The sequence below is a fragment of the Salmo salar genome, chromosome 01 (assembly GCF_965601325.2).
Source record: "Salmo salar chromosome 01, fSalSal1, whole genome shotgun sequence".
In the NCBI taxonomy this organism is placed as follows: domain Eukaryota; kingdom Metazoa; phylum Chordata; class Actinopteri; order Salmoniformes; family Salmonidae; genus Salmo; species Salmo salar.
The window spans coordinates 361,867-383,137 of NC_138291.1; the positions used below are offsets into that span (position 1 = coordinate 361,867).

Genomic DNA, 21,271 nt, shown 5'->3' on the forward strand with positions numbered 1-21,271 from the left:
TTTAGCCAGTTAGCTTGGGTGCTTGTTTCTGCATTGGCAGATAAGCTGCAGAAGGACGAGGAGGCTACAATTCCCCATCGTTTATCAGTGCAATTTTGACGGCCAACTAGCTAAAACATTAATTTTTTTTTTACATTTTATAATATGTTTATTATTTTAAAATAAAAAAAAGACAGTGATACAAACATTGACATTCATTGTACTGTTGAATGGGATGGCCAATTTAGAGGACAAAACAAAACTTAACTCACACATACACAAAATAAAAAGAAATCCTATTAGGTGGTACATGTATAAGAAGACAGCATATAGTCAGTACAAGCAGTGTAGTTAAGCCAAAAATGAATATTGAGTGGAGTACAGCACAGGGTAGCAGCAGACCGTCAACCCAGTTATGAAGCGGGACTAGACCATTTATCCAGTATCGGCTGCCGTATTTTGTAAAACATTGGACTTTGATCATTGATCATTGATCATCAATGTATAAGTTACCAATTGTTGTGAGCCCCTTCTCCCTCCACTGTGAAAACACCATATCATCCAATGCAGGGTGGAAAACATGATTCAGGCTAATCGGGCTGTCAATGTATGCAGTGGGTATGTTAAGAAAATACCTAATCTGTTTCCAGATCCTGAGAGGATGACAAATGACTGGATTAGAGTCATAAGTGGCTTTTTCCACATATGCTGGACTAGTGCAGGGAGTGAGGAACGTTGACAGGAGGCTCAATCAAAAGCATATTATTCTGTCGCATCCCAGGTAAACTTTCCCTCCAGAAAGACACAATGTTCAGATTAGCAGCCCAATAATACCGTTTAAAGTGAGGAAGGCCAAAGCCCCCCCTCTATCCAGTACTTGCAATAAATGCTTCTTTGAAATTCTGGCTGCCTTGTTATCCCATAAAAACAAATGGAATTACTATTGAATCCAGTTTCTTAAAATAGCTTTATGGTATGAAATTGGGTAGATATTGGAAGAGGTAAAGAAACCTGGGTAGGACAACCATTTTAGTAGTGTTTATATGACCAACCAAGGAGATAGGCAGAGTTTTCCATAAATCTATATTTTGTTTATGCAGATAAATGTTCATGTCCCAATTCGCTTTCAATAGCTGATCAAGTTCTCTTGTCACTACAATGCCAAAGGCTTGTGAACTTGTCCATCACTGTTCTAAATGGGGTAGATTGCAAAAATTGCATATCCACAGGCCGTGATATCGGCATCAATTCGCTTTTTTGCCAGTTTATCTTGTAGCCAGAGAAGGAGCCGAATGTATTTATCAAGTTAAGTAAGGGGGGAATAGAAGTTTTAGGCTTGGATAAAAACAAAAGAACATGGTCTGCATATAGGGACATTTTGTGCTAAGTGTCTTTTATTTTAACTGGAGTTATATCGGCACATGCACGAATGAGAGTAGCAAGGGGTTCCATGGCTATAGCGAAGAGAGCAGGCGAAATAGGGCACCCCTGTCAGCAGCCCTTGAACAGGTGGAATGACTGCGACATTTCCTGATTGTGTTACCACAGATGCCATTGGGTGTGCATAAATAATTCTTATCCAATTAATAAATTCCTTTCCAAACCCGAAATGCTCCAGAACCGACATCATATATTTCCACTCAATCTAATCAAATGCCTTCTCTGCGTCAAGAGCAATTATCACGACTTCTCCATGGAATCTCTATCTTTTTTTCAAGATTAGTGCTATTGTACAGTGTTTGCGGGAGTTTGGCATTTTCTTTGGAATGTTTAAACCGGGCTGGGAAGAGGAATCCATATCGGATGTTGGCCGCCCTGCATTTATTGCGTAACTCATCATAGTCTTTCCGTTGGTTCCTCACCTCCAAAGTAAGATCTGGGTAGAAAGACACCCTGGCTCCGTTGTAGTTAAGGGGGACAAAGACATTTTAATAGTAGGTTTATTTGAACAGTGAGAGACAGAATAACAAAAAAAAATCCAGAAAAACGCATGTCAAAAATGTTATAAAATGATATTCCAGAAATACCATTAAAATTATAGATTGATCATTTCTTTGTCAGTGGGCAAACGTACAAAATCAGCAGGGGATCAAATACTTTTTTCCCCCACTGTAGCTGATGCTTAAAGTTAGCAAGGGAGATATAAGTCTCCAACTTCAGCAATTTTTGCAATTCGTTCCAGTCATTGGCAGCAGAGAACTGGAAGGAAAGGCGGCCAAAGGAGGTGTTGGCTTTGGGGATGACAATTGAGATATACCTGCTGAAGCGCGTGCTACGGTGGGTGTTGTTATGGTGACTAGTGAGCTGAGATAAGGTGGAGCTTTCCCTAGCAAGGACTTATAGCTGACCTGGAGCCAGTGGGTCTGGCGACGAATATGTAGCGAGGGCCAGCCGACGAGGGCATACAAGTCGCAGTGGTGGGTGCTATAAGGGGCTTTGGTAAAGAAACGAATGGCACTGTGATAGACTGCATCCAGTTTGCTGAGTAGAGTGTTGGAGGCTATTTTGTAGATGACATCGCCAAAGTCGAGGATCGGTAGGATAGTCAGTTTTACGAGGGTAAGTTTGGCGTCGTGAGTGAAGGAGGCTTTGGTGCGAAATAGAAAGCCAATTCTAGATTTGATTTTGGATGAGAGATGTTTAATATAAGTCTGGAAGGAGAGTTTACAGTCTAGCCAGACACCTAGGTATTTGTAGTTGTCCACATATTCTAAGTCAGAACCGTCCAGGGTAGTGATGCTGGACAGGCGAGCAGCGATCGGTTGAAAAGCATGCATTTGGTTTTACTAGCGTTTAAGAGCAGTTGAAGGCCACAGAAGGAGTGTTGTATGGCATTGAAGCTCATTTGAAGGTTAGTTAACACAGTGCCCAAAGAAGGGCCAGAAGTATACAGAATGGTGTCGTCTGCATAGAGGTGGATCAGAGAATCACCAGCAGCAAGAGCGACTGTCAGTGTCAATGTAGTGGAGATGAGAAATAAAGTCAATCGCAGGACACCGAACTGAGTAAAATATACGTATTTAGTCTAGAAAAGCTCATCAGTCAAAATCCACGCAGGGATAAAACAATAATGACTAACACAACTAACACGACCAACAGTAAAATAATAACGCACAAAACATCATGATAACCAGAGGGTTTAAATAGGGAAATAATCATAATGAGATGGGAACCAGGTGTGAACAATCAAGACATAACAAATGGACAAAGAAGCATGGATCTGTGGCAGCCAAACGCCGCCCGAACAAGGAGAGGCACCAACTTCGCCGGAAGTCGTGACAGCGACATCATTGATATATACAGAGAAAAGAGTCGGCCAGAGAATTGAACCCTGTGGTACCCCCATAGAGACTGCCAGAGGTCTGGACAACAGGCCCTCCGATTTGACACACTGAACACTGTCTGCGAAGTAGTTGGTGAACCAGGCGAGGCAGTCATTTGAGAAACCAAGGCTGTTGAGTCTGTCGATAAGAATACGATGATTGACAGAGTCAAAAGCCTTGGCCAGGTGGATGAATACGGCTGCACAGTACTGTCTTTTATCTATAGCGGTTATGATATCGTTTAGTACCTTGAGCGTGGCTGAGGTGCACCCGTGACCAGCTCGGAAACCAGATTTCACAGCGGAGAAGGTACGGTGGTATTCGAAATGGTCAGTGATCTGTTTATTAACTTGGCTTTCGAAGACTTTAGAGAGGCAGGGCAGGATGGATATGGGTCTATAACAGTTTGGGTCTAAAGTGTCACCCCCTTTGAAGAGGGGGATGACCGCGGCAGCTTTCCAATCTTTAGGGATCTCGGACGATACGAAAGAGAGGTTGAACAGACTAGTAATAGGGGTTGCAACAATGGCGGTGGATAGTTTTAGAAAGAGAGGGTCCAGATTGTCTGTCCCAGCTGATTTGTAGGGGTCCAGGTTTTGCAGCTCTTTCAGAACATCTGCAATCTGGATTTGGGTGAAGGAGAAGCTGGGGAGGCATGGGCGAGTAGCTGCGGGGGGTGCGGAGCTGTTGGCCGGGGTTGGGGTAGCCAGGAGGAAAGGATGGCCAGCCGTAGAGAAATGCTTATTGAAATTTTCGATGTATGTGGTGTAATGTGTTGTATGAATTGTAATTTAATGTAATGTGTTATTATGTAACTTAATGTAATGTAATGTAATGTGTTTTAATGTAATGTAATGTAATGTGTTGTAATGTAATGTGTTGTAATGTGTTGTAATGTAATGTAATGTAATGTGTTATAATGTAATGTAATGTGTTATTATGTAATGTAATGTAATGTAATGTGTTTTTATGTAATGTAATGTAATGTAATGTGTTTTAATGTAATGTAATGTAATGTAATGTGTTGTAATGTAATGTAATGTGTTGTAATGTAATGTAATGTGTTGTAATGTAATGTAATGTGTTGTAATGTAATGTGTTGTAATGTAATGTGTTGTAATGTAATGTAATGTGTTGTAATGTAATGTGTTGTAATGTAATGTGTTATTATGTAACTTAATGTATTGTAATGTAATGTAATGTGTTATAATGTAATGTAATGTGTTATTATGTAATGTAATGTAATGTAATGTGTTTTTATGTAATGTAATGTAATGTAATGTGTTTTAATGTAATGTAATGTAATGTAATGTGTTGTAATGTAATGTAATGTAATGTAATGTAATGTAATGTGTTGTAATGTAATGTGTTGTAATGTAATGTAATGTAATGTAATGTAATGTGTTGTAATGTAATGTAATGTAATGTGTTGTAATGTAATGTATTGTAATGTGTTGTAATGTAATGTAATGTAATGTAATGTAATGTATTGTAATGTGTTGTAATGTAATGTGTTTTAATGTAATGTAATGTAATGTAATGTAATGTAATGTGTTGTAATGTAATGTAATGTGTTTTAATGTAATGTAATGTAATGTAATGTATTGTAATGTGTTGTAATGTAATGTAATGTAATGTGTTGTAATGTAATGTAATGTAATGTGTTGTAATGTAATGTGTTGTAATGTGTTGTAATGTGTTTTAATGTAATGTAATGTAATGTGTTGTAATGTAATGTAATGTAATGTGTTGTAATGTAATGTAATGTAATGTGTTGTAATGTAATGTGTTGTAATGTGTTGTAATGTGTTGTAATGTAATGTAATGTAATGTAATGTGTTGTAATGTAATGTGTTTTAATGTAATGTAATTTGATGTAATGTAATTTGTTGTAATGTATTGTAATGGAATTTGTTGTAATGTAATGTCATTTCTTTATGTGTTTCCGTGCCGACAGATTCCCTGTCTTCTGGAGATGATGAAGACTATGATGAAGACTTGGACAATACAGGTAATGTAAATACAGGTTCCATCATTCATTCAATTCTTCATTACTCTGATGTCATTACATGTTGAACTGAAAACATGGCTTCAGGAACCTGGTGAAAGGTTTAGGCAGAATACAACAACACTGCTGTTCTGAGCTATTGTGGCTTTGAAGTCTATCAGTTTGGTCCAACTATCCAACGTAGTTCAATTCAATTCAAGGGGCTTTATTGACATGGGAAACATATGTTAACATTTCCAAAGCAAGTGAAGTAGATAATATACAAAAGTGAAATAAACAATAAAAATTAACAGTAAACATTACACTGACAGAAGTTCCAAAAGAATAAAGACATTTCAAATGTCATATTATGTCTATATAGTGTTGTTTTGATGTGCAAATAGTTAAAGTACAAAAGGGAAAATAAATAAACAGAAATATGGGTTGTATTTACAATGGTGTTTGTTCTTCACTGGTTGACCTTTTCTTGTGGCAACAGGTCACACATCTTGCTGCTGTGATGTCACACTGTGGTATTTCACCCAGTAGATATGGGAGTTCATATTGCTGCTGTGATGGCACACTGAGGTATTTCACCCAGTAGATATGGGAGTTCATATTGCTGCTGTGATGGCACACTGTGCTATTTCACCCAGTAGATATGGGAGTTCATATTGCTGCTGTGATGGCACACTGTGCTATTTCACCCAGTAGATATGGGAGATCATATTGCTGCTGTGATGGCACCCTGTGCTATTTCACCCAGTAGATATGGGAGTTCATCTTGCTGCTGTGATGGCACACTGTGCTACTTCACCCAGTAGATATGGGAGTTCATATTGCTGCTGTGATGGCACACTAACTTCTAGACATCAGGACTGTGATTACTCACCACAGACTGGTAGAATCCTTTTTTTCCTTTAACGAGTCTGACGAGGCCGACGCGAACGATATCCTGCTTTCTCAGGAACAGGCCCAGATCCCTGTGATTTGCGTGAAGAGGAGGCGGAGAAAAAGGGGCCAGAGGGCGGGGCTGCCTTCTGAGAATTTGTAGGCGATCGAATAAACCCCCACTTCCTTCCATTCTGCTAGCAAATGTGCAATATTTGGAGAATAAAATAGATGACCTACGCGGAAGATTAAACTACCAACGGGACATTCAAAACTGTAATGTCTTATGCTTCACGGAGACGTGGCTGAACGACGACACTATCAACATACTGGTTATACGCTGCAACGGCAGGATAGAACAAAGCCGTCAGTGGCTCACCCAGACGCGGCTCTCCTAGTGGCCGGGGACTTTAATGCAGGGAAACTTTAATCCGTTTTACCAAATTTTTATCAGCATGTTAAATGTGCAACCAGAGGGGGAAAAAAAATCTGGACCACCTTTACCCCACACACAGAGACGTGTACAAAGCTCTCCCTCACCCTCCATTTGGCAAATCTGACCATAATTCTATCCTCATGATTCCTGCTTACAAGCAAAAATTAGAGCAGGAATCACCAGTGACTAGATCAATAAAAAAAAGTGGTCAGATGAAGCAGATGCTAAGCTACAGGACTGTTTTGCTAGCACAGACTGGAATATGTTCCGGGATTCCTCTGATGGCATTGAGGAGTACACCACATCAGTCATTATCTTCATCAATAAGTGCATCGATGACATCGTCCCCACAGTGACCGTACGTACATACCCCAACCAGAAGCCATGGATTACAGGCAACATCCGCACTGAGCTAAAGGCTAGAGCTGCCGCTTTCAAGGAGCAGGACTCTAACCCGGAAGCTTATAAGAAATCCCGCTATGTCCTCTGACGAACCATCAAACAGGCAAAGCGTCAAGACAGGACTAAGATCGAATCGTACTACACCGACTCTGATTCTCGTTGGATGTGGCAGGGTTTGCAAACCATTACAGACTACAAAGGGAAGCACAGCCGAGAGCTGCCCAGTGACACGAGCCTACCAGACGAGCTAAACTACTTCTATGCTCGCTTCGAGGCAAATAACACTAAAACATGCATGAGAGCACCAGCTGTTCTGGAAGACTCTGTGATTACGCTCTGCACAGCCGATGTGAGTAAGACCTTTAAACAAGTCAACATTTACAAGGCCGCAGGGCCAAACGGATTACCAGAATATGTACTGCCAGCATGCGCTGACCAAGTGGCAAGTGTCTTCTATCAAGGCACAAGGTGAGACCCAGATGCAGACACAGGAGGCAGATGGTTGGAGTCTTACAATATTTAATAATCTAAAGGGGTAAGCAAGAGAATGGTCATGGACAGGAAAAAATATCAAAACCAGTTCAGAGTCCAGGAGATACAGAGTGGCAGACAGGCTAGTGGTCAAGGCAGGCAGAATGGTCAGGTAGGCGGGTACAGAGTCCAGAAACAGGCAAGGGTCAAAACCGGGAGGACTAGAAAAAGGAGAATAGCAAAAGGTGTACGGGAAAAACACGCTGGTTGACTTGACTAAACATAAACATACAAGACAAACTGGCACAGAGAGACAGGAAACACAGGGATAAATACACTGGGGAAAATAAGTGACACCTGGAGGGGGTGGAGACAATCACAGGAACAGGTGTAACAGATCAGGATGTGACAGTACCCCCCCACCCTAGGGACTCCACCTGACGTCCTACCTGGGCGCATACCTGGCTGACCAGGGTGTCGGCGGTGGAAATCGGCGATGAGGGCTGGTTCCAAAATGTCTTTAGCCGGGACGCAGCACATCTCCTCTGGGCCATAACCATCCCAGTCAACCAGGTACTGGAAACCCCTGCCCCGTGGTTGAACCTTCAGGAGGCGTCTCACCCTATACGCTGGCTGGCCACCGATAACCTGGGGGGAGGTATGGGACTGGAGACAGAAGACAAAGGACAATGAGACACGTGCTTAATCCTAGACATATGGAAGGTAGGGTGAATACGGAGGGTACGGGGTAACACAAGATGGACAGCAGTGGATCTCAGGACTCTGGAGATGGGAAACGGACCAATGAACTGGGGAGACAGCTTGCGGGACTCTACCCGAAGGGGCAGATCCCGAGTGGAAAGCCATACCCTCTGCCTAATGCGGTAGCGGGAGCTGGGGTCCGGCGACGGTCCGCTTGTAGACGACACCTGGAGTTGGTCTTGAGAATAGCTGATCTGGCTCTTCTCCAGGTACGTTGACAGCGGCGGACTAACATCTGGGCCGAGGGTACGCTGACCTCCTTGGCAGGACTGGGAAGGGTGTTCCAGGCATACTCCACCCAGACCAGTTGACGGGTCCAGGTAGTGGGGTTGGTTGAGACCAGGCACCTTAAGGTGGTCTCCAGGTCTTGGTTGGCTCACTCCGACTGACGGTTAGTTTGGGGATGGAATTCGGATGACAGACTGGTCGACGACCCAATAAGGGTGCAGAATGCCTTCCAGAACTGAGACGAGAACTGAGGACCCCGATCGGAGACCATGTCTACCGGGATTCCATTGATCCGGATGACATGCTGCACCGTAAGATGGGCCGTCTCCTTGGCAGAAGGTAATTTGGGGAGAGGGATGAAATGGGTGGCCTTGGAGAACCGATCAACTACCGTCAGAATGACAGTGTTGCCATCAGACGGAGGGAGCCCAGTGACAAAGTTCAGAGATATATGAGACCAGGGACGATGAGGGACCGGTAGTGACTGAAGGAGGCCAGAAGGAGCTTGCCGTGGAGGCTTGTTCTGAGCAGACACTGTGCATGCAGTGACGAAGGCAGAGACGTCAGGGACCATTGTGGGTCACCAGAAACATTGTCGGAGGAAGGCTAGTGTATGACGGGACCCTGGATGACAGGTCAGCCTGGAAGAATGAGCCCATTCCAAGACCCGGGACCGGACTGGATTAGGGACAAACAGTCAGTTAGCCGGGCCCCCTTCAGGTCCAGGTTGGGAGCATTGCGACCTCACGGACCAGGTTCTCAATACCCCAATCCACAGTGGCAGCAAGGCATGAAGTAGGGAGAATGGTTTCAGAGGTCGAGGGTGTGACAGAGGAACTGTATAGGCGGGAGAGAGCGTCAGGCTTCACATTATTTGAACCTGGGCAGTAGGAGATGGTGAAGTTAAATCTGGTGAACAAGAGGGCCCACCGGGCCTGCCTGGAGTTGAGGCGCTTGGCTGTATGGAGCTATTCCAGGTTTTTATGGTTGGCGCAGACCAGGAATGGCTGTTCTGCTCCTTCCAGCCAGTGCCTCCACTCTTCCAATGCCATCTTCACCGCCAGGAGTTCTCGTTTGCCAACATCATAGTTCCTTTCAGCAGGATTGAGATGATGGGACAGGAAGGCACAGGGATGAAGCTTCTGGTCCTGGGCAGATCGCTGGGACAGGATGGCCCCCACTCCAACATCCGAAGCATCCACTTCCACCACAAATTGACACGAGGGGTCCAGATCGATGAGGACGGGTGCTGTTGTGAACCGATGCTTCAGGTCCACAAAGACTTTGTTGACAGCTGGAGACCATTTGAATGGTACCTTGGGAGAGGTGTGTGCCTAGAGGGGGGCCACCAGGGTGCTGTATTCCTGAGTGAAATGGCGGTAGAAGTTTGCCCAAGAAACCGTTGCAACTGCAACCTGGATGTTGGTTGAGGCCAATCCACCACTACTTTCACCTTTCCAGGATCCATCTGAACATTGCCCTCAGCAATGACATATCCCAGAAAGGTGACTGTAGAGCGGTGGAACTCACACTTCTCAGCTTTCACAAACAATTGGTTCTCCAGGAGGGGCTGAAGGACCTGTCTGACATGAAGAACATGTTCTTGTGCAGATCGGGTAAAAAAACAGGATGTCGTCAAGGTACACGAACACAAACCGGTTTAGCGTGTCCTGAAGCACATCATTGACCACAGCCTGGAAAACAGCATGGGCATTGGTGAGTCCAAATGGCATGACCTGGTACTTATAATGTCCACTGGCTGTGTTGAAGGCTGTCCTCCACTCATCCACCTCACGTATCCGAACCTGGTGGTAGGCATTTCGAAGGTCCAACTTGGAAAATATGGTGGCGCCCTGGAGAGGTTCAAACGCCGAGGAGAGGAGAGGTAGGGGGTAACGATTCTTGACGGTAATATCATTAAGTCCCCGGTAGTCAATGCACAGATGCAGGGTCTTGTCCTTCTTCTCCACAAAGAAAAACCCTGCACCAGCAGGAGATACAGACGGACGGACGGCCCCTGTGGCCAGAGACCCCTCTATGTCCTCCTCCATAGCTTTGGTCTCTGGTCCAGACAGAGAATACAATCAATCCCGAGGTGGTGTAGTGCCTGGGAGAAGATCAATGGCACAATTATAAGGATGGTGCACGGGAAGGGAAGTTGCATGTGCCTTACTGAACACTTCCAGGAGGTTATGGTATTATGTGGGATAGCAGAGACATCCACAGTCTAGCTAACATCCTGAGGAGTACGACTTGGGGAAGGCTGTGCTGCTTGAAGGCAGTGGGAATGGCAAAATGGGCTCCAATCCAGGATGGAGCTTGTGGTCCAATCAATCACAGGATTGTGTTTTTGTAGCCAGGAAAATCCCAAAACCACGGGAACATGGGGAGATGCAATGAGGAGGAGCTGTATGGTCTCTGTGGTTACCAGAAACCCGTAATTTAACCTGTTAGGGCTAGGGGGCAGTATTGACACGGCTGGATAAAAAACATACCCGATTTAATCTGGTTACCACTCCTACCCAGTAACTAGAATATGCATATACTTATTACATATGGATAGAAAACACCCTAAATTTTCTAAAACTGTTTGAATGGTGTCTGTGAGTATAACAGAACTCAAATGGCAGGTCAAAACCTGAGAGATTCCTTTACAGGAAGTGGCCTGTCTGACCATTTCTTGACCTTCTTTTCCATCTCTATCATTTACTAAGGATCTCTGCTCTAACGTGACACTTCCCACGTCGTCCATAGGCGCTCAGAGCCCGGGAAAAAACAGAATGTCGTCATTCCAGCCCCAGGCTGAAACACATTATCGCCTTTCTCAAGTGGCCGATCAAGGGACACTGGGCTTATGCGCGTGACCCCGACCGCCCCCGCCTTTGGGATTTTTTCCTCTGTTTGCCGAAAAGGAGATTCCCTGTCGGAATATTATCGCTTTTCTACGAGAAAAATGTCGTAAAAATTGATTTTAAACAGCGGTTGACATGCTTCGAAGTACGGTAATGGAATATTTCGAATTTTATTGTCACGAATTGCGCCATGCGCGCGACACTTCTTTACTATTTCGGATAGTGTCTGGAACGCACGAACAAAACGCCGCTATTCGGATATAACGATGGATTATTTTGGACCAAACCAACATTTGTTATTGAAGTAGCAGTCCTGGGTGTGCATTCTGACGAAGACAACAAAAGGTAATCAAACTTTTATAATAGTAAATATGATTATGGTGAGTGCTAAACTTGCCGGGTGTCTAAATAGCGAGCCCGTGATGCCTGGGCTATGTACTTAGAATATTGCAATATGTGCTTTCACCAAAAAGCTATTTTAAAATCGGACATATCGAGTGCATAGAGGAGGTCTGTATCTATAATTCTTAAAATAATTGTTATGCTTTTTGTGAACGTTTATCGTGAGTAATTTAGTAAAATGTTAGCGAATTCCCCGGAAGTTTGCGGGGGGTATGCTAGTTCTGAACGTCACATGCTAATGTAAAAAGCTGGTTTTTGATATAAATATGAACTTGATTGAACAAAACATGCATGTATTGTATAACATAATGTCCTAGGGTTGTCATCTGATGAAGATCATCAAAGGTGAGTGCTGCATTTAGCTGTCTTCTGGGTTTTGGTGACATTATATGCTGGCTTGAAAAATGGGTGTCTGATTATTTCTGGCTTGGTACTCTGCTGACATAATCTAATGTTTTGCTTTCGTTGTAAAGCCTTTTTGAAATCGGACAGTGTGGTTAGATTAACGAGAGTCTTGTCTTTAAATGGCTGTAAAATAGTCATATGTTTGAGAAATTGAAGTAATAGGATTTTTAAGGTTTTGAAAATCGCGCCACAGGCTGGCAGTGGCTGTTACGTAGGTGGGACGCAAGCGTCCCACCTAGCCCATAGAGGTTAACAGGCTATTTAAAGTACTATGGGTGACTTCCCCTATAGAGCGGCCGTCCAGTTCCCTAGCATCCATGGGCACAGAGAGGCTGAGTGGGAATACCAAGCTCCAAAGCTATCGTGGCATCCATAAAACTTTTATCAGCCCCAGAGTCAATGAGCACTCGGAGAGACTTAGAATGGTCTCCCCACAGCACAAGATCAAAAAGGGGTGTACAGGTTATGGGAATTAGGGAACTCCCAGTCTGACTCACCATAGTGCTGTTACCCACTAGAGACAAGGGTTTCCTAATAAGGCAGGTAGCTATAAAATGTCCTGCCCCTCCACAGTACAAACAGTTGTTATTCATCCTTCGTGAGCATTCTCCAACTGATAACCTAGCTCTTCCCAACTGCATAGGCTCAGGAGTATCCAACTCACCCATCGTAGATTCCTGAGAGTGCTCGGGTGCCTTCGAATGCTCTCGGAAGAGCTGGCTTCGGAAACTTCCGGATTTCCTTTTAGGTGAACGCGCCATATCGGGTGCACGAGTGTGCCCGAGACCCGACCTCATCTCACTCTTGCGTTCCCTTAGGCGTCCATCAATTTTAATGGTTAAGGTGATAAGGGAGTGGAGGTCCACCGGCAGTTCCCGAGCAGCTAGCTCATCCTTTACCTCCTCAGAGCAGCTAGCTCATCCTTTACCTCCTCAGATAATCCTTGCAAAAAAGTATTGAAAAGAGACTCCGGATTCCAGGCACTCTCGGCGGCCAACATGTGAAAATCAACCGCGTAGTCTGCCACACCACAGGAGTTTTGACGTTAGTCAAGCAGTTTACTGGCCGCCTTTCTCCCGGAATCCGCAGACTCAAATACCTCTCTCACTTCTGCCTCCAGATGCCCACAAATGGCAGATTGTTGCTCCCAAACTGCCGTAGCCCAGTAGACATTAGCGTAATTATATACGCTATCTTCGATCGGTCTGAAGAAAACGAAGATGGCTGTAGCTCAAAGGAGAGTGCCCTTCTCGACATTAGCGTTATAATATTTTTTTATTTTTTTATTTCACCTTTATTTACCCAGGTAGGCAAGTTGAGAACAAGTTCTCATTTACAATTGCGACCTGGCCAAGATAAAGCAAAGCAGTTCGACACATACAACAACACAGAGTTACACATGAAGTAAAACAAAGATACAGTCAATAATACAGTAGAAAAATAAGTCTATATACAATGTGAGCAAATGAGGTGAGATAAGGGAGGTAAAGGCAAAAAAAGGCAAGTAGAAATAGAAATAATGGGGTGCAAAGGAGCAAAATAAATAAATACAGTAGGGGAAGGGGTAGTTGTTTGGGCTAAGTTATAGATGGGCTATGTACAGGTGCAGTAATCTGTGAGCTGCTCTGACAGCTGGTGCTTAAAGCTAGTGAGGGAGATACGCGTTTCCAGTTTCAGAGATTTTTGTAGTTCATTCCAGCCATTGGCAGCAGAAAACTGGAAGGAAAGGAGGCCAAAGTAGGAATTGGCTTTGGGGGTGACCAGTGAAACATACCTGCTGGAGCAAGTGCTGCGGGTAGGTGCTGCTATGGTGACGAGTGAGCTGAGATAAGGCGGGGCTTTACCTAGCAAAGACTTGTAGATGACCTGGACCCAGTGGGTTTGGCAACGAGTATGAAGCGAGGGCCAGCCAACGAGATCATACAGCTTGCAGTGGTGGGTAGTGTATGGGGCTTTGGTGACAAAACGGATGGCACTGTGATAGACTGCATCCAATTTGTTGAGTAGAGTGTTGGAGGCTATTTTGTAAATGACATCGCCGAAGTCGAGGATAGTCAGTTTTACGAGGGTATGTTTGGCAGTGTGAGTGAAGGAGTCTTTGTTGCAGAATAGGAAGCCGATTCTAGATTTAATTTTGGATTGGAGATGCTTAATATGAGTCTGGAAGGAGAGTTTACAGTCTAACCAGACACCTAGGTATTTGTAGATGTCCACATATTTTAAGTCAGAACCGTCCAGAGTAGTGATGCTAGTCGGGCGGGCGGGTGCGGGCAACGATCGGTTGAAGAGCATGCATTTAATTTTACTAGCGTTTAAGAGCAGTTGGAGGCCATGGAAGGAGTGTTGTATGGCATTGAAGCTTGTTTGGAGGTTTGTTAACACAATGTCCAAAGAAGGGCCAGATGTATATAGAATGGTGTCATCTGTGTAGAGGTGGATCAAGTTATCACCCGCAGCAAGGGCGACATCATTGATATATACAGAGAAAAGAGTCGACCCGAGAATTGAACCCTGTGGCACTCCCATAGAGACTGCCACAGGTCCGGACAACAGGCTCTCAGATTTGTCACACTGGACTCTGAGAAGTAGTTGGTGAACCAGGCGAGGCAGTCATTTGAGAAACCAAGGCTGTTGAGTGTGCCGATAAGAATACAATGATTGACAGAGTCAAAAGCCTTGGCCAGGTCGATGAAGACGGCTACACAGTACTGTCTTTTATCGATGGCGGTTATGATATCGTTTAGGACCTTGAGTGTGGCTGAGGTGCACCCATGACCAGCTCTGAAACGGGATTGCACAGCGGAGAAGGTACGGTGGTATTCGAAATGGTCAGTAATTTGTTTGTTAACTTGGCTTTTGAAGACTTTGGAAAGGCAGAGCAGGATGGATATAGGTCTGTAACAGTTTGGGTCTAGTGTCACCCTCTTTGAAGAGGGGGATGACCGCGGCAGCTTTCCAATCTTTAGGACTGTGGGGACTGATGTAGTTTTGTTATTCCTTGTATTTGTTACATGTCTGAAACTTCTTATGGTTCTCTTCGCGCGCCAATCCCTTTGGTGGGATCGATTTGACAACACCCAGTGAAATTGCAGCGCGCCAAATTCAAAAACAGAAATACTCATAACAAGAATTCATAAAACATACTAGTGTTATACATCGGTTTAAAGATTAACTTCTTGTTAATCCAGCCACAGTGTCAGATTTCAAAAAGGCTTTACGGCGAAAGCAGACCATGCGATTATCTTAGGACAGCGCCCAGCATACCAACACATGAAAATCAGATTTCAACCAGGCAGGTGCTACACAAAAGTCAGAAATAACGATATAATTCATGCCTTACCTTTGAAGATCTTCTTGTTAGCACTCCAATATGTCCCATAAACATCACAAATGGTCCTTTTGTTCGATAAATTCCGTCGTTATGTCCCCAAAATGTCCATTTATTTGGCGCATTTGATTCAGAAAATACACTGGTTCCAACTCGCCCAACACGACTACAAAGTATCTAATAAATTACCTATAAACTTGATCCAAACATTTCAAACAACATTCCTAATCCAACTTTAGGTATTTTAAAATGTAAATAATCGATCAAATTTAATGTGTTCAATAGCGGATAAAATTAAAGTGGAGCGAGTTTCAGGTCGTGTGCACCAAACAAAACAGTCCACTTGGTTATACACAGGAAAGGGCTACTTCTTCATTTCTCAAAGGAAAAACATCAACCAATTTCTAAAGACTGTTGACATCTAGTGGAAGCCATAGGAACTGCAACCAGGTCCCTCATAAATCTAGTTCCCCATAGAAACCAATTGAAAAGACAGTGACCTCAATTTTTTTTCTTCCTGGATGGTTTGTCCTCGGGGTTTCACCTGCCAAATAAGTTCTGTTATACTCACAGACATAATTTTAACAGTTTTAGAAACTTTAGAGTGTTTTCTACGCAATACTACCAATTATATGCATATCCTAGCTTCTGGGCACGACCAGGTGGAACCCTAACCCTCTCTCTCTCCTGTCCAATCAGAACCCTGACCTTCTCTCTCTCTCCTGTCCAATCAGAACCCTGACCCTCTCTCTCTCTCCTGTCCAATCAGAACCCTGACCCTCTCTCTCTCTCTTCCTCTCTCTCTCTCTCTCTCTCTCTCTCTCTCTCTCTCTCTCCTGTCCAATCCGAACCCTGACCCTCTCTTTCTCCTGTCCAATCAGAACCCTGACCCTCTCTCTCTTCTGTCCAATCAGAACCCTGATCCTCTCTCTCTCTCCTGTCCAATCAGAACCCTGACCCTCTCTCTCTCTCTCCTGTCCAATCAGAATCCTAACTATCTTTCTCTCTCTCTCCTGTCCAATCAGAATCATAACCTCGCTCTCTCTCCTGTCCAATCAAAACCCTAACCCTCTCTCTCTCTCCTGTCCAATAAGAACCCTAACCCCTCTCTCTCTCTCTCTCTCTCTCTCTCTCTCTCTCCTGTCCATTCAGAACCCTAACACTCTCTCTCTCTTCCATCCAATCAGAAACACCGTACTGGACCAGACCGGACCGCATGGAGAAGAAGCTCCTCGCCATCCCAGCAGCCAATACCGTCAAGTTCCGCTGCGCTGCTGCCGGCAACCCCACACCCTCCATCCATTGGTTGAAGAACGGGAAGGAGTTTAAGGGCGAGCAGAGGATGGGTGGGATCAAGGTGAGTCAGACAGCCAATTAGAAGTTAGTAGTCAGCAGAAGGTAAAACCAGAGTAATCCCCTGTTTTAGAGTACTAACAAAGTCAGCATCCAAAATGGCACCCTATTCCCTATAGTGCACTACTTTTGACCAGAGCACTACATAGAGCACTACACAGACTACTACTTTTAAGTCCTATTGGTCAAAAGTGATACACTATATAAGGAATAAATAGGGTGCCAAGTTACCATCCTACTGTGTTGAGAAAGAGCCCCTGGTTGCTGACTGTGTGTTTGAAGGCGTAAATGTAAAATGACATGGGAAACATATGTCAACATTGCCAAAGCAAGTGAAGTAGATAATTAACTAAAGTTAAATATACAATAAAATCAACATTACACTCATAAAAGTTCCAAAAGAATATACTTTTTTTTTCTCTCTGTCTCTCTCTCTCTCTCTGTGTATCGCTCTCTTTTTCTCAATTCAATTTTATTCAATTTAAGGACTTTATTGGCATGGGAAACATTTTTACTTTGCAAACGCAGGTGAAATAGATAAGCAAAAGTGAAATAAACAATAAAAATTAACAGTAAACATTATACTCACAGAAGTTCCTAAAAAATTAAGATGTAATAAATGTCATATTATGTATATAAACAATTTTGTAATGATGTGCAAATAGTTAAAGTACAAAAGGGAAAATAAATATACATAAATATAGGTTGTGTTAACAATTGTAACGGGCGTCGTAATGATTGGACCAAGGTGCAGCGGGGCGTCGTAATGATTGGACCAAGGTGCAGCGGGGCGTCGTAATGATTGGACCAAGGTGCAGCGGGGCGTCGTAATGATTGGACCAAGGTGCAGCGGGAACGTGTAAACTCATCTTCTTTAATTGGTTAAAAGAAGGAAAAACAAACAAAACACGTATACAAACACAACGAACGACACTAACAGTCCTGTCAGACACTAAACAAGGAGACAACTACCCATAATTCCCATTACAAACACACCCCTATACATAGGACCTTCAATCAGAGGCAACGAGGAACAGCTGCCTCCAATTGAAGGCCAATCCCAATTAACTAAACATAGAACTAAACAGCCTAGATCTAACATAGAAATACACTAACCTAGAAGATAACCCAAAAACTCCGGAACACTCTAAACAAACACCCCTCTTACATAATAACATAACCCAACAAACCCCAAACCACATGAATCAAACACCCCCCTGCCACGTCCTGACCAAACTACAATAACAAATAACCCCTTTACTGGTCAGAACGTGACACTGGTTCTTCACTGGTTGCCCTTTTCTTGTGGCAGCAGGTCACAAATATTGCTGCAGTGAGTGCACAGTGTGATTTATTTCCAAATTCTTTGTAATCTGAGGGAAATATGTGTCTCTAATATGGTCATACATTTGGCAGGAGGTTAGGAAGTGCAGCTCAGTTTCCACCTCATTTTGTGGGCAGTGTTGCACATAGCCTTTCTTCTCTTGAGAGCCAGGTCTGCCTACGGCAGCCTTTCTCAATAGCAAGGCTACGCTCACTGAGTCTGTAAATAGTCAACACTTTCCTTAATTTTGAGTTAGTCACAGTGGTCAGGTATTATTATGTATTTTTTTGAAGTTATTTAACGAGGCAAGTCAGTTAAGAACAAATACTTATTTTCAATGACGGCCTAAGAACAGTGGGTTAACTGCCTTGTTCAGGGGCAGAACGGCAGATTTCTACCTTGTCAGCTCAGGTATTCGATCTTGCAACCTTTCGGTTACAAGTCCAACACTCTAACCACTAGGCTACCTGCCGCCCCGTATTCTGACACTGTGTCCTCTCTGTTTAGGACCAAATAGCATTCTAGTTTGCTCTGTTCTTTTTTTAAAAATTCTTTCCAATGTGTCAAGTAATTATCTTTATGTTTTCTCATGATTTGGTTGGGTCTAATTGTGTTGCTGTCCTGCGGCTCTGTGGGGTCTGTTTGTGTTTGTGAACTAAGCCCCAGGACCAGCTTGCTTAGGGGACTCTTCTCCAGGTCTGTTTCTCTGTAGGTGATTCCTTTGTTATGGAAGTTTTGGGAATTGATTCCTTGTAGGTGGTTGTAGAATTTAACCTCTATGGGCTAGGTGGGACGCTTGCGTAACAGCCACTGGCAGCCTGTGGCACGATTTTCAAAACGTTAAAAATCCTATTACTTCAATTTCTCAAACATATGACTATTTTACAGCTATTTAAAGACAAGACTCTCGTTAATCTAACCACACTGTCCGATTTCAAAAAGGCTTTACAACGAAAGCAAAACATTAGATTATGTCAGCAGAGTACCAAGCCAGAAATAATCAGACACCCATTTTTCAAGCCAGCATATAATGTCACCAAAACCCAGAAGACAGCTAAATGCAGCACTCACCTTTGATGATCTTCATCAGATGACAACCCTAGGACATTATGTTATACAATACATGCATGTTTTGTTCAATCAAGTTCATATTTATATCAAAAACCAGCTTTTTACATTAGCATGTGACGTTCAGAACTAGCATACCCCCCGCAAACTTCCGGGGAATTCGCTAATATTTTACTAAATTACTCACGATAAACGTTCACAAAAAGCATAACAATTATTTTAAGAATTATAGATACAGACCTCCTCTATGCACTCGATATGTCCGATTTTAAAATAGCTTTTTGGTGAAAGCACATTTTGCAATATTCTAAGTACATAGCCCAGGCATCACGGGCTCGCTATTTAGACACCCGGCAAGTTTAGCACTCACCATAATCATATTTACTATTATAAAAGTTTGATTACCTTTTGTTGTCTTCGTCAGAATGCACACCCAGGACTGCTACTTCAATAACAAATGTTGGTTTGGTCCAAAATAATCCATCGTTATATCCGAATAGCGGCGTTTTGTTCGTGCGTTCCAGACACTATCCGAAATAGTAAAGAAGTGTCGCGCGCATGGCGCAATTCGTGACAATAAAATTCTAAATATTCCATTACCGTACTTCGAAGCATGTCAACCGCTGTTTAAAATCAATTTTTACGACATTTTTCTCGTAGAAAAGCGATAATATTCCGACAGGGAATCTCCTTTTCGGCAAACAGAGGAAAAAATCCCAAAGGCGGGGGCGGTCGGGTCACGCGCCTAAGCCCAGTGTCCCTTGATCGGCCACTTGAGAAAGGCGATAATGTGTTTCAGCCTGGGGCTGGAATGACGACATTCTGTTTTTTCCCGGGCTCTGAGCGCCTATGGACGACGTGGGAAGTGTCACGTTAGAGCAGAGATCCTTAGTAAATGATAGAGATGGAAAAGAAGTTCAAGAAATGGTCAGACAGGCCACTTCCTGTAAAGGAATCTCTCAGGTTTTGACCTGCCATTTGAGTTCTGTTATACTCACAGACACCATTCAAACAGTTTTAGAAGATTTAGGGTGTTTTCTATCCATATGTAATAAGTATATGCATATTCTAGTTACTGGGTAGGAGTGGTAACCAGATTAAATCGGGTATGTTTTTTATCCAGACGTGAAAATACTGCCCCCTAGCCATAACAGGTTAAGTTTAGCCAATTGGAATTTGTGATCTGTATATTTTATAATTTTATATAGGATGCCATCAACACCACAGGCCTTTTGTGTTGGAGGGTTTGTATTTTTTCATGTAGTTCATTCAATGTAATTGGAGAATCCAGTGTGTTCTGGTAGTCTTTAATAGTTTATTCTAAGATTTGTATTTGATCATGGTATATGTTTTTTTGTGTGTCTTTGTTATAGAGCCAAAAAGATCCACACATCTTAGTTTTGGATAGATACCTCTTTGTGTTGTTGTTTGTTTATTGTGTTCCAATTTTCCCAGAAGTGGTTTGAATCTTTGGATTCCTCAATTACATTGAGCTGGTTTCTGACGTGCTGTTCCATCTTTTTCCGTAGTGTATTTCTGTTTTGTTTTAATGATTCACCATAGTGAAGGCGTAGGCTCAGGTTTTCTGGGTCTCTATGTTTTTGGTTGGACAGGTTTCTCAATTTCTTTCTTAGGTTTTTGCATTCTTCATCAAACCATTTGTCATTGATGTTAATTTTCTTATGTTGTCTGCTTAACATTTTTAGATTTGATATTGAAGCTGAGAGGCCAAATATACTGTTTAGCTTTCCTACTGCCAAGTTTACACCTTCACTATTACAGTGGAACATTTTGTCCAGGTAGTTGTCTGAAAGGGATTGAAATTGTTGTGGCCTAATTGTATTTTGGTAGGTTTCCACACTACTTTCCTTCCATCTATAGCATTTCTTAATATTATTCAGTTCCGTTGGGTTTGATGCCTCATGATTGAGTATTGCTCTGTTCAAGTAGACTGTGATTTTGCTGTGATCTGATAGGGGGGTCAGTGGACTGACTGTGAACGCTCTGAGAGACTCTGGGTTGAGGTCAGTGATAAAGTAGTCTACAGTCCTACTGCCAAG

General features: G+C 43.2%; 1 protein-coding gene across 1 annotated transcript in view; it reads left to right on the forward strand.

Moving 5' to 3' along the window:
• LOC106560212 (fibroblast growth factor receptor 3) overlaps nucleotides 1–21,271 on the forward strand; it is a 172,173-nt gene that overhangs the window by 55,842 nt on the left and 95,060 nt on the right. Inside the window, exons 4-5 of the mRNA XM_082956570.1 lie at nucleotides 5,260–5,313; nucleotides 16,654–16,823. Of these exons, the coding sequence (XP_082812696.1) occupies nucleotides 5,260–5,313; nucleotides 16,654–16,823 (224 nt within the window). The remainder of the gene's footprint in view (nucleotides 1–5,259; nucleotides 5,314–16,653; nucleotides 16,824–21,271) is intronic.